Source organism: Lipotes vexillifer, unplaced genomic scaffold (assembly GCF_000442215.2).
Source record: "Lipotes vexillifer unplaced genomic scaffold, Lipotes_vexillifer_v1.1 scaffold970, whole genome shotgun sequence".
NCBI classification, from domain to species: Eukaryota; Metazoa; Chordata; class Mammalia; order Artiodactyla; family Lipotidae; genus Lipotes; species Lipotes vexillifer.
In genome coordinates this window covers 984,064-998,228 of record NW_006783115.1, presented here as the reverse complement: position 1 = coordinate 998,228, position 14,165 = coordinate 984,064, and the positions used below count along the sequence as shown (strand labels likewise).

At 48.1% G+C, this 14,165-nt stretch overlaps 1 protein-coding gene across 1 annotated transcript in view; it reads right to left on the bottom strand.

The window, feature by feature from the left end:
- KSR2 (kinase suppressor of ras 2) overlaps positions 1–14,165 on the bottom strand; it is a 412,338-nt gene that overhangs the window by 93,702 nt on the left and 304,471 nt on the right. Inside the window, exons 6-7 of the mRNA XM_007455851.1 lie at positions 11,351–11,420; positions 8,336–8,419 (exon numbers count right to left, since the gene is read on the bottom strand). Of these exons, the coding sequence (XP_007455913.1) occupies positions 8,336–8,419; positions 11,351–11,420 (154 nt within the window). The remainder of the gene's footprint in view (positions 1–8,335; positions 8,420–11,350; positions 11,421–14,165) is intronic.

The window sequence follows — 14,165 nt, the reverse complement described above, 5'->3', positions numbered from 1 at the left end:
TCATGCTATGAGGCCACCATCACCCTGATAGCAAAACCAGACAAAGATGTCACAAAGAAAGAAAACTACAGGCCAATATCACTGATGAACATAGATGCAAAAATCCTCACCAAAATGCTAGCAAACAGAATCCAACAGCACATGAAAAGGATCATACACCATGATCAAGTGGGGTTTATCCCAGGAATACAAGGATACTTGGATATACGCAAATCAATCAATGTGATACACCACATTAACAAATTGAAAAATAGAAATCATATTAAAAAATTGCCTCCTAGAAATGATCCCATTTGGATTGGAACCAGGTTTCCAGAGTCTTGGGCTCGGAAGAACCACTTTCCCTCCAGAGGCTTCTTTTGAGATGTATTCCACCAACTAGTATTTCCCGAGTACTTGCTATGTGCCAGGCATGGTGCTCGCCCTGGATGTATAAACAGTGAACAAAGCAGACACAGCCCTACCCTCAAATAGTTTAAAGTCTGGTCGGAGAGACACGCAGGTAAATAGACAAACACAATGTAGTATGTTATATGGAATGACCATGAAGGGCGGGGTATGGCACTTGGAACTGAGGGGAGTCAGGGAGGGCTTCCTGGAGAAAGTGATAACTGAGCTGAGCCTGGGGAGCTAGCAGAGTTGTGCAAGGAAGATCTAGGCTAAAGCACTAGGGTGCAAAGAAGCCTCAGTGGGTGGGCACGTCTCCTGCTGATGGCTCAGAGAAGCTGGAGCTCCAGGCATAAGGAGGGAAGTGATGAGGGGGGAGGAAGGAGAGGTAAACAAGGATAGTGCAGGGTCTCCTCGGGAGACTGGATTTTATCCTGAGAGCCAGAGGGAAGTAAGGAAGGGTTTTAAACAGGGAGGTGAAGGCTGGATAAGCATCTTGGAAAGACCCCCCTCTGGCAGCAGATACAATCACAGGGCAGCAAGTTCCCCTCTCGGGTTGTCCTTCCTGCTCCCTGCCTCTGCGCGCCTTTTCCCACAACACTGCATTAAGTGCTCCTTAAGCCTTCTTGCAAAATCACGAAACAAAATCATCACCCCCTTCGCAGTGGGCTTGTCTGAATGAGTGCCCCAACGGAGCAGTTTTGACGCCCCTGGGGTCTCTCATTTGAGCCCGTGATTCTAGAAATGTCTCCATATGCCCTCAGTGAAGAATCTCAAAAAACACCCCTTCCCTCACTGCCGACAGCTCAGCGGGGTTGAGCTCTTTGGCCTACAACTGGGTTAGAAAGAAAAAGGCAACAGCAGAAATGAGCAAGGGAGATGGGGAGTATTAACATAGAAATAAGACTGAACGCTCCAGCAACATAATGAAAAATAATCAGGAAAACCCCGGCACTGGTCTCTCCACAAGAGGATACTGTAAGGAAGCCATAGATTTATTACCTGTTGGTGATGCCTTCCCCGACCCCCTCAGCTTCCCCGAGAGAGGAGAGCATGACCACAGGGTCCGCTGGGTTCCCAGCACCTGGGGGTGTTCATCACAGAGACCCATTTGTCATCTTTCAGTTCAAGAAGGGATGATGGGAGAGGGTAGCAGGCGGGGGAGGAAAAGACTTGACGCTCTGGTCCAGGGTCAGGTTGAGATCAGATGCTCATCTTCTGTTCTGCTTGTCTGGTTCAAGGAGAAGCAGAGTGGGGGCTGGCAACTGTGTGGCTGGTCCTTTGCCCATGCAAAGTGGTTAAGGCTCTGGGACCTTGAATCAGAGGGATCAGTGGGTTTGAGGAGTGGATCCACCCGCTGTGAGACTCTGGGCCAACTATGTACTCCCGAAGGCCTCTGTTTCCTCATCTGTAAAATGGGGATAATAATAGACCCTACCTTCCCTGGTTGTTGTAAGAATTAAATGAGCTTGTGCATGTAAAGTACTTAGCAAAATGTCTGGCACTCAGTAAGCCCTCAATACATGGGATCAGCATCATCATCATCCTCATATCCAATCCCCACCTCAGCCACAAGAGAATTATAATCCTCCCTCACATACCACTGTAACTGGACCCAACTGTAATAGGTAAAAACATACATAAGGGACCATTAATTCCCATGACGATTATTGCAAAAACTGAAGTGTTTCTATTAATGGAAAAATAAGTTTGGGCTTCAAGCTGGTGATCTCTGAGATGCATGCTCATAATTATATCCTGCCAATATCCTGCCCGTTGTACAAATTCCTGAAGCCTCCAGGAACTTCGCGGCAGCTGCAACACCAGCTCGTCATTTCCCCCGCTTTTCAAGAGCTGGGAAAATTAGGGCACCCAGTGGCTCAAACCAACCATGGCTTACTTCACGCTTTTATCTCCTTGTCACCTGTGGCTGAAGTCATTTTGTAAACACAGGAAAATTTCAGATAAAACATTGTATTCTGATGTAAGGACATGGGCTAGAAGGACACACAGGGCAAGAAGGGAACCAAAGAGTACGTGAAATCCAAGTGAATGTCAATAGTGCCAAGATTGAGAAACCCTGATATAAACCCTTTAACATGTCTCCCAAGAAGTTGGCTGGTTCTGAAAATCCCCAAAGAAAAATGGAGAACAAGAACTACAGAAAAGTAGGAAATGGGCTAACTTTTCCAGAACTTTGACCTTGCTTAAACCCATAGAGGTGATTTGGTGAGTCTGTTTCTTTTCATACTTTGTATTAATAGAGAATCCACTTCTGCAGTGAAATAAGTGCTGAACAACTTAAAGATTCTGATTTGAAGGAATCCCCAAATCACTAAGGTGACTGGGGCCCTCACATGTCTTATCACATCAAATGCACATACTAGCCTCATTTTACATCAGAGAGGTTTAGAAACTCTCCCAGAGTCACACAGCTAGGAAGTGGCAGAGCCAGGACCTGCTCTCTCTAGGTCCAGCGTCTGGATCTTGCTGTTGCTTTACTGTCCTAAGTTGAGCTCCCTAGAAGCAGATCCTGAGACGGGTAAATCTCGCAGGTGATTTATGGAGGCAGTTCTCCAGGATATTCCTCAGCAGGATAGGAAATGGGGGAGAAGCTAAGCAAGGATGTGGCTGCAGGTGACTACGGTCTCAGCCTGATCCCACAGGGGACTCTGGAGTGTGAACTGTACCATAGAGTCTGTCTGTCTTGAGGCGAGGAAGCTGGCCTTTTGCACACTTGCACCAGTTAGGCCCTGGCTCTGAGCCACGCAGGGGAGGAGCTGCAATCACCCAAGGGCAAGCCTTCAGAGAAGGTCTCAGGTGTCAGCATCAGCGTCCCTAAGTGAGGTCACTGGCACTGTGAGCAGGACTTCAAGACACACGTGGGTGAGCCAGGGCTGTGCTCAGCAGCCACTGATTTTATCACCTTGTCTTCAAAACACAGGAGTGAGAGCTCTGCGGTCCTAGAGGAAAACGAGTCTTAAACATCTGCAAGGTATTCTGATACCCAAACCCTTCCCGTCTCAGGCCCTGAGAGCAGGTGACTCAGAGAACATCAGACTCCTGGCTTCTGCCCTCCACTCCACCACCCAGAGGAAAGGCCATCCTGACACCACATTCTCCCCCCCCCTACCAGGCCTCATCCTGGCTGGCAAGCTGGTCCAGCGTGACGAGAGCTCCAGAGCCCAAGACTGCTTTCCCCGGACTGCGGCTGCAGCCTGGAACCTCAAGAAGCACCAGCAGGAGGCACAGCAGTAAGGCCAGTGCCACGGCTGCACAGCAGAGCCAGTCTCCTCTCGACCCCCGGCCCCACCTGCAAAACATGCTCAAACTCTTCTCAGCCCTGATCCAAGCCTTTGCCCAGGCTATTTCCTCAGCCCAGAACACTCATGCGCATGTGCAAATAGGAATGATCTGAGAGTTTGCTTAAAATGCAGATTTCTAAGCCCTATATCCGTAGAGTCTGGGCCAGAGTCTGGCCTACTTCCCCATTGGTGGTTTCGGACGTCCCCTCCCTTCTACTCTCCAGCCTGTGCAGGAAAAAAAAAAAAAAAAAACCACCTCCGTTCAAACTCTTAGCTTCTAGAACACAAGCCACCCAAATCACCACTGTTGCCAGTCTTCCTGCCAGAGATGCAGATAGAGGTGGAGAGGTTTCCAAGGAGACAGACCTCGGCTCTGCAGAAAGGTCCTTCTGTAGAAGGACTCTGAGAAGGGGGAAGGATGCAGATAAGGCATGACTGAACCAGGGAAATGCATCAGCATCTTACTGCAAAAGCAAACTTCAGCCAGCTGAATCCACAGCTATCAGACAGTAGTAGATTGTGCTGACACCCGACCACTTAGAACTAAACTCCATTCTGTGCTCATGAACCTATTAGATGAAAATGCCTCGTTTTAGATAACTGCAAATTGCTTTCTGAGCATAATTTCCTATTAGTTCATTAATCTCTCTATTCAGAATGCCGACAAGACAGCTGATGATAATTCTGGAGGAAGTGGGCATTGAACCAAAGCAGGAGGCAAAGGGTTAGATATTTGGAAGTATCCTGGCTTCCGGGGTGGAGGGGTACCCCAAAATTAATTCATAACGCTAATTACAGTATTAGCTTTCATTTATTAAGCTCTTATAATGGGTCAGGTACCAGGCTAAGCATTTTCCCTTATTTATCTCAGTTGTTTTTTTTTTTTAAACAATCTAGTAAGGTAGATATTATTTTCTTCTTTCTATAGAGGAAGAAACGGAGCCTCAGAAGTGATTACACAGTTAGTGGCAGAGTCAGGATTCAAATATAGGTGTGTGTGTCTGACCTACAGCCTGGGTTCCTAATCATACCTTATCATTTTGACTCAGCACACAAATATTTACTGGATGAATTTAGTGGAGAAACCAGGATGAACAAGACTCCTGTTTATAGAATGAGGCCAAGGGATGTTAACAGCAGAAGAGACTGAAAAATAATCAGCAAAGATGGACCAACCTTCAAAAAAAAGAAATGTCAGGCTGGAAAATAAAATTGGATTTCGTCAAACTCCTGCTTTTATATAGAGCGGTGGTTCTCAAATTGTGGTCCCAAGACCAGAAGCAACAGCATCACCTGGGAACTTGTTAGAGATGCAAATTCTGGGGACCCACCTCAGACCCGCTGAATTGGAGACTCCAGGGCATAGGTCCAGGAAGCTATGTTTTAATAAACCTTCCAGGGGATTTTAATACACACTCAAGTTTTGAGACCCATAATCTAGAAAAATAAAATCAGCTCCACAAGGGAATTTGGGGCTCACGAGAGTAGTGCTTCTCAAACTTAATGTGCACAAGAATCACCAAGACAATCTTAAAATGCAGATTTGGATGCGGCAGGTCTGGGGTGGGGCCTGAGAGTCTGCATTTCTGCTCAGCTCCCAGGTGATGCTGATGCTGCAGGACCAGGGGCCACACTTGGAGTAGCAATGTGTCTAAGCCAGGGTGTTTCTGGCCATAACACAACCAGAATTGCTCTAGGTTTAAAAAAAGGGGGGCGGGCGAGAAAGAACCATTGCCTTTGGGATAGGTTCAAACCCAAGCCTCTGGAAATGCTTTAGGAAAACAGCAAATCACCCACATCACATACCACTTTTTTCCCAAAGTTCCCACTCAGGTATAAGACCTTCTCTGAGCACGTTAATTAAAACTGCAGACCCTTCCCTGACTCTTCCTATCTCCCTTCTCTGCTTTGCTCTTCTGCTCAGCACTTGCGCATCATCTGAACAGATGACCTATTTTACTAATTTACTTTGTTTACTGTCTGGCCTTCCCCATCTCCATCTCTCACCAGCATGTAAGCTCCATGAGGGCAGGGATTTTGTCTGTTTCATTCACTGTTATTTCCCCTGTGCCTAGAACAGTGCCCGGTGCATAGTACGTGCTCAATAAACATTAGTCAAGTAAATGAACGCACATTTCTGCCCATTTTTTCTAGAAGCTCCCTCCCCACTCCTGGCGCTGCCTCTGGGATTTCACCTGTTGCTGCTCTCATGCGTGTACTTCAGTTTCACCAAAATTTATTTCTCTATAGGTGTGTCTTCCCTTAAACTCTGTGGCAATGGGGTCTGTGTGTTACCCTTTTCTGTCCTTCATCCAACCCTTCCACTCAAAATTCTGCCAACCTTTGAAAACACATATAAACAGCCATCCATCCTCACTATAATTAAGGCAAAAACCACAGAATTTCATTCATGGAAGAGTAAGGTCAAACTTCAGCTGGTGATATCAGTAATGCATGCTCCTAATTACATACTAGAGGGAGCGCTAAACTCCACTGCCATCACACAAGTACAACGTCAAAGTTCCTGAAGCAACCCAGAACTCTGTAGCTGTTACAGACTCTGTTTTCACCTTTCGTGCAGTTTTTCTAAGGGCTGAGGCAAATTGGAAAGATCAGTTGTTCCTTCAAACCATGGCTTGGTTTGAATCTTGCCTCTTAGAGTTCCAGGAGCTATATCTGCACAAGGTGGAGTGAGGAGGACTTTTGATAAAACATTGTCATCTTGGGCAAGGACATTTCACCCATTCCTTCCAACCGCCCTGTGGCAGGGGGTGCTAATATCACGCCCACTTTGCAGGTAAGGAAACTGAGCCCTGGGATGACAGTCCCTTGCTCAAGGTCACACAGGGAGTCTGGCAATGCAGGTGGGACTCTGGCTGCTTTAAAGCCTCTGCTTCTGGCTGCTTTAAAGCCTCTGCTTCTGGCACCCACCTCTCTCCCTAGGTCCCCGTCCCTCCCCCAACCCTTGGCAGGGTCTGAGCCTCTGCTCATTACTTCTAGAACAGAGACAGCATGAGTGGAGGCTATCTCATACTTCTGCCTCTAGCGCTGAAAATTAAAATGGCTCAGGGAGTATTCAGCCTTGCCGACTCCTGGCTGCATCCCTGTCACCTAATTACCTGACTTCAAAGCCTCCACTCGGCAGATGTGAAGATGTGAAAGCTGCCATTTCCCCTGAGAACACGGAGTGACTACACACAGATAAGACAGGCCCCAGAGCAGCTAGTGTACCGGGGAAATCAGACAGAACTTTGAGATGGGCCCGAGGGCTTGGCTTAGCGTGTCTCAAAGTCAGAAAGACCAGGGGCCGCCATCCTGGGTACTCACCTGAGAGCTGGGTCTATAAAGGACCAAGGTGGGGATGTGGGCCTCCAAACACTAATGCTTGGTAGTTACTGCCCCCATCTCCTTCCCTTGTGCCATGGAGCTTAAGGCTCCTTTAGAGGCTGGAACTCATTAATCCTCCCCACAACTCCAGGAGGGAAGGGCACTCAGCCTCACCTTATGACTGAGACATCCAGGCTGCGGGAAGAGTAAGAACTCCTTCATGGGGCAGGGATGTGGGGAGGCCTGAAGGAACCCAAATGAGTTCCCAGCCTGGACTGGACAAGGAAGAGGAAGTCTAGAGGAGAAAGAAGCGTTCCTACTTTTCAACTTAGTGGCTCCTGTAAGGCGATCAGAGGCACACTCATTTGTAACCCTTAGATACAGCTGAATGTTACTGACTATTTTACAGTAATTGGACCAAAGCAGGTATTTAATACAAGTTTACAGAAGAAAAGAGGAAGGCCAGACAGAAAGGCATTTCTGACCTTTGACAGAGGACAAAACCCTAAGCCTGGCACTGGGCTATGTCCTTTGGTGCTGATTTATTCAATGCTCACTGTCACACTGGGCAGGTGTGATGATTATTCCTTTCATGCAGATGAAAATACTAGCAACAGAAATGTGGGGCAACTCGCCCAATGTCATTGAGCTAGACAGCCACTCCTTAGCTGTGTGACCTCAGGTTTATCCTTGCTGGGAGTCAGCTTTCACATCTGTAAAATGGGAAGACTCAGAACCACCGCCCCCCCGCCCCGAGAGGCACCCCAAGAAGAAAAAATAAAGGGCAAAAGGCCTTCGCAAACTCTAACTCAGGGATCAGCAAACCATGGCTGAGTGGCCAAAGCCAGCCACGGCATATTTCTGTACAAAAGCCTTTACTGGAATAAATAAATTTGTCACACTTATTTGTTTATGTATTGTCTATGGCTGCTTTTGAGCAACACAGCAGAGCTGAGTGGTTGTAACAGGGACCCATTGGCCCACAAAGCCTAAAATATTTACTGTCTGGTCGACTAGAGAAAAAGTTTGCCAACCCCTGATTTCAGATGCTATGAAAATGCAAGTTCCCACTGTGCCTCTGCAGACAGCACTATGCGTTTCCAGCATCGCCCTCAGCTCTGGTTCTTATTCATAAGCTCTCTCCTTGACCCTTTACCCATGTGTAGAGGTTGATTTAAGACCTATTTCTGAAAAAACAGAGAAGCAGCTCTCCTGAGAGCCAAGAAACCAAAATCCCATAAGCTATTTCAGAGCCCAGGATGACTCCTGCCGACATCAGGCACCATGGAAAGGTGCTTCCAGGAACAGCCACTTACTTGCAGTTTTTACACTTGAGGCCAAAAAGCATCCCCTTCCCACAGACTGTGCATGTCTGAGACATCCAGTACTTCGTGGAAAACCTGCGGGAAAGAGACAGAAAGTGTTCAAGGCCAAGGTGAAGGCGACTGACCTATCTCCAGAAGGATGACCACTGACAGGATAAGAACGTGGGCCCTGGATTCCAGCCCCTCTTCTTCAGAGATATGTGACTTAATCGAGTTGCTTAAACTTCAGTCTCTTTATCTGTAAAGTGGGAATAATAACAGTATTGACCTCATAGGTTGTTCAGAGGATTAAACAAGGTCATGCACAGTGCAAGGGCTTTACATAGTGCCTTGTAAACAGAAAGCGCTCACTGAATTGGGCTGTGACTGTATTGTTACCCAAACATTCATAACAGTCATTCAGTCGTTCAACAAACATTGCCTGCCTGGAGGTCTACTACGTGCCAAGTTCAGATTGGAGACAGATGGATAGGGCTAGAACTGTCCTCAGAGAACCCCCAAGCGAGGTGGGGCCCCCTGGAGGTCTATTCTCCATCACTGCTAGTTACATTGCCTGGGGAGCTTCAAGAAGGGGTGATCCCCCCAAAAGTGGAGACTGCAAACGTTAGTAGCAGAGAAGAGGGCCCTAAAGGGAAAGCCATTTTGGACATCAGCCCACCTCGCTCCCCAGCCACCACCACGTGCTGCAAACATAAGGCAGTGTAGAGGTTTCCGATATACAGCTAGGAACCAGTGGGAACAGAGATGCATTTGATTAACTTCTGGGGCCCCCTGCTGCCGCCAGGGTGCTTTCCTCTTCATGAGATACCAGGCAGCAGCAGGGCTGGCCCCAAGAAGAGTATTGAAGGTTGCCAGGTCAGGGTTAATTTTCATTTTCAATTTTTGTCACCTTCCGCAGGAGTTGTAGCTAATCTCCACTGCCTCACGGTGTCAAAATGAAAATTGGAAGCGATTATGTAACTTGGTGCTTAAGAATTTTGAGGGCCAGCCTGCATCCCTCTGCTGTACCATCTTGCCTGATTTAGGTCAGTCACTCTTCCAACAGAATGATCTGCAGCCCAAAGCCTCCATAACTAAGCAAATAGCAATATTCTAAAGAGACACTCTTGTGGCCAAGAAAACTCCCTTTCCAGTTTTGGACTGGGGGTTGGTTAAGTCCCTTTCTGCCCCTTTAGCAGGATAAGCAAGTGTGGCAGGATCTATTTTGCAGGATTTGTCAGCTCTGGGGAATGGCAAACGGACTCGTGTTTCATCCACCAGCCAGCAGCATGGGAATCGCGAGTATGAGTGGCAGGTGGGAGTTCCTTCTCCTTTCCAGCCCTCTCCCATCCCTGGGATCAGCAATCCCTCTTCCAAGCTGTGGCTGAGGTGACTCTGAGGACAGCGGATGGTATGGGATTTTAATTTCATTTTTTCACCAAGGCTGGGATGAGTCTAGGTCTTTCCATCCCGGCATGGAGCCCAGGGAGAAACACAGGGTGAGACTGGAGAGTAACAAGGCATCCCAAGTGCCAGTTCCTCTAAGAAGATGTTCCTGATGCCCAAGATCATCAGATCATTTTCCTCCTCTTGGCATCAGCATTTGAATCTGAGGTACCACCAGGTCTAACATTAGGGTGCTAGAATCTAGTGTCGTGGCTGAGCCATGGGTGTGGCCAATTGGGTGGAGCCAATCCAGGGGTGGAGCTGAGCTAGGGGTGTGGCCAATCCAGAAGTGAAGCTGAGCCAGGGAGCAGCCTGTAAGCAAACAAAAAAAGGCCCTTCTTTTTGATGCCTTTCCCTCTGCATCTCACCGCCTGACCACTGACGTGTCTATCGTGTATTTCTCACGACTTCCTCCACCGTTTTCTCATTTGAGTCCTAACAACTATCCTGTCAACATATTTCTTTCAAAAACTGTTGACGAGATGCCATTCTGGGAGAATGTGCTCATTCCTGCCTCACCCCGGGTTACAGTGACGTGTCTGCCCCTGGAATTGCCTCCCCCGCTTATAGCCCTGATCCCCACCACCACTGTACTGTCATGGTCTGTTAACTAGACCTCAAGCTCCCCAAGGTTGAAAGCCTTACGTCGTGTTCAGTGCTGCAGCCCCGGTACAGATATTCTCTATAAATACTAGTGGAAAGAAACCATGAAGGAGTGAACTCTCTGCTGGTCACAGAGGCCTCGTGCAAAGAAAGCTCTCAGCAGAGGTGTCAAAAGAACACAAAATGCTGGGGTTAATTAGCTTGTAGATTCATCACTTAATCATTCAGGGACTCAGTTTCCCTATCTGTCAAATGGACATGACCACACTTGTGCTACTTACCCCACTGAGTTTGTGAACAGATTGTGAGGATAACGAGATAAAACGTGGGAAGTTAACTTCGTATAACGGGTGACTTAGTAGATAGAAATCTTCCTCCTGAAAAGGGCAGGTGTACTCCTGGAGAGGTTGTCCCGGGCACCCAACAGGGCTGGAGCCCTGGACTGACCTATGCTTCAGCAGAAAGTGAGCATCTCTGACTTCAGCCTGCAATCTTGTCTTCTGGGTGGGGAGACCCAAAATTAGGACAAGCATTTGTCTTAATATTGATACTATTTACTGAGTGGTTATTATGTGCCAGGCCCTTTGCTTAGCACTTTAATATATTATCTCATTTAATCCTCATGACCACCCTATGAGTAGTCAGAAATATCTGATGAGAAAATTGAGTCTCAGAGAGGTTAAGTAACTTCCTCAAGGTTGCAAAGCTTTACCAGCTGGGATTGGAATACAGGTCAGTCTGACTCCAAAGCCCTGGCTTTTAACCAGTAGGTGTTAATTTTATGAGCCAGGTGAATAAGAAGCAGACATCTCAGTCCCTTGCCACGTCGAGGTTCAGCCTGGCAGAGGAGAGAAAAGCATGGTGATATCGGAGCTGGGGCAAAACAGCCTGCCCAGCCTTTCCCCACGCTGGGGCCAGAGGCCCCAGCCCTCCCTGTGCTGGGAGGTGGGCCCCCGTGCAGCCAGGAATCCAGCCTACCTGTGCTTGATGGAGTTGCCGAGGTCTCTGCGAGGGATCTGTGGGGACCAGCGTGGCACTGACAGTGTGTCTGCGGGGAGAGAAGAGAGGAGGAGTAGGTCCTGTTACACAGAGGATCGGAAGTGGGGGGTGGGCTCCCACCAAGCCCCGGAAGGAAGACGGAGGCTCGCTGGCCTCAGGAAGGACACTGGCCGCCATCACTTGCTAAACCAAAGCCAAGTGGAAAACTGGTTTAGCTTGTGTTACCTTAACTCACGCAAGGTCCCCCAGGTGGGGCAGTGCCTGGAAAAAAAACCAGCTGGGGGAAGAATAAAACTGAGCATGGCTCCCATTTACCAAGTGCTCACTGTGTACCAGGCATGTGCCATGTGACTCACATGCCTTAGCTCGTTACCTCCTCAAAACAAGGTTAGGGATTGTTAGCATCCCAACCTTCCAGGTGAGGAAGCTGAGGCTTGGAGAGAGGAAGTCATATGCTCAAGATCATACACCTTGTAGATCACACAGCAGCTGTGAATCCAGGCTTACGGGACCTAGAACACGTGCCTGTGTAGGCAGAGTTCTAACTCAGCAGGTTCCAAATGCCAGTCATACAAGTAACACTTTCCTAATTTTTGTCATGCCCCTGTACAACCCATAAAATTATCTACTTAATATTTTAGGTTGACTTATTTGTTTGTTTAAACACATTTATTCTCAAAGCAACTCTACATGGAAAACCAATATCACTTTCTGTATAAGTAACTATTTAAAATATGTCTAACTATGTACCACCTAAACTCACGCTGGAATAGGTGGATGGATTGATGAATGGATGATTGAGTGGGTAGATGGATGGGTAGGTGGGTGGATGGGTGGGTGGACGGATGGATGGATGAATGTCTGGATAGGTGCCTGGATGGACAGATGAGTCAGCAGATAGACAGATGGGGAGGCGGGTGGATGGACTGGTAGGTGGGTAGATGGATGGATGGATGAATGGTTGGATGGGTGGGTAGATGGACAGATGAGGAGTTGCAAGGTGGACAGATGGGTAGGCGGATGGATGGATTGGTAGGTGGGTGGATGGATGGATGGATGGATGGACAGCTAGATGAATGGATAAATTGATGGATGAATGGGAATGAGGAAGAAACAATAAATCACACAGACTTCAGGCTGGGTGCCTATGCCCGCCTGGTCTTTTCTTTCATGCCTCAGGCTACATCCCAGCGACGCACATTATCCCTCCACCACTGACTGAGTTCCAGGGCTTCTTCCACAGCCCCTGGGCACCAGCCCCCACCTTCACTCCACCGCCTGGTTGCCCGCATCACCCTCCTCGCAGACCCCACAGGCCCCAGAGAGGTGTGAAACAACAGCAGAAATGGACCGGTGCGGCCTGTGAAACCTCCACCAGCTAGGGGAGAGAAGGAGGAAGTGGCTGACCCACACGCCAGCTCTCATTTCTCAGGCCAGATGGATGGAGCCAGATCTCTGTCCTCAGAGCTGCAAATGCACGCCTCATTTTTCACAGCAGTTGTTATGGAGTGGCACGCTCACTGGGGAGCTGGGCATGTCTGCACCGATCAGGGAGCATTTAACCCTAACCCATTCACTCCTCTCTTCTGTCTAATGACACTGTCAACAGCCATCTGAAAGCTGTTTCCAGAAACCCCAATTCTGCCCTTGTAAAGCTGGGACCATTTCTGGAAGAGCTAATGATTTCCCAAGCCCCAAAGGCCAGAGAAAGAGGGAGACAGCATGTATCGCTCAGAATCAGAGCCAGTGGAATTTCCTCTAGTTTAACTAAAAACTAAATGTCATCAAGTCCAAGCCCATTTTATTATTTGTTTTGGCTTCTGAGAGAAGCAAAAAAGACAAGAAAGAAAGACAATTTTAAAAGAGAGAGAGAGAGCGAGAGAGCAGGGGACTGAAGTCAGATTTGGAAGGAAGGATTCTGCTACCTGCTAAGTCCTTAAGATGCTTTCTCCAGTGCCAGGGATGGGTAGAGGTGGAATGGCTATGCTGGAGAGGAAGGGTTAGCTCAGATACACAGCCTCCTCATGGGGAATCTGCAAAGTGAGGAGTGCCAAAGGGGTTTCCTCTCATGGGATGTTAGTAGTGGCTGCCTAGGAAAGTGTGTTGAGAAGGATTCTGAGGCTCAAGAGGAAAGAGCATTGAGACTGATTAGTAACGTCTGCCATGGGTGAAGAATAAGGCAGTACCAACAAGTCTCCATATTTTTGCCACTCCTACAAGGACAGGGACCACATCTTCATCTTTGCATCACTGCCTCATAGCACAGCAAGCACCTGGGACAAAGTAAGTACGTAACACATGTTTGCTGAATCTGAGATTATTATCATAGAAACAGTGAATTTACTGAGCACTCAATATGTGGTAGGCATAATTCTGTGCAGTTTATACACAGAAGCTTTGCCTCTGTGCAGTCGGTGTTCTCATTATTCCCACTGCACAAAGGTAGACACAGGAGCTCAAAGAGGTGCAGTGACTAGCTAAAGGTCACACAGCTGGGCACTGGTAGATCCTCAAGGAGTAACTCTGCAGTTGTTCGCAAGCCTTCCAAAAGCCCCTACATCAGCATCTTCAATCAGGGGCACTTTTGCCCGGGGGAACATTTGGCATTGTTTGGAGATACTGCCAAATAACTGGGGCGGTGGTATGGGGATGCTACCGGCATCTAATGTGTAGAGACCAGGGATGCTACTCAACATCCCACAATACACAAGACAGATCCCCACGTCAAGGAACTAACTAGACCCAGGCTTCCCTGGTGGCGCAGTGGTTGAGAGTCCGCCTGCCGATGCAGGGG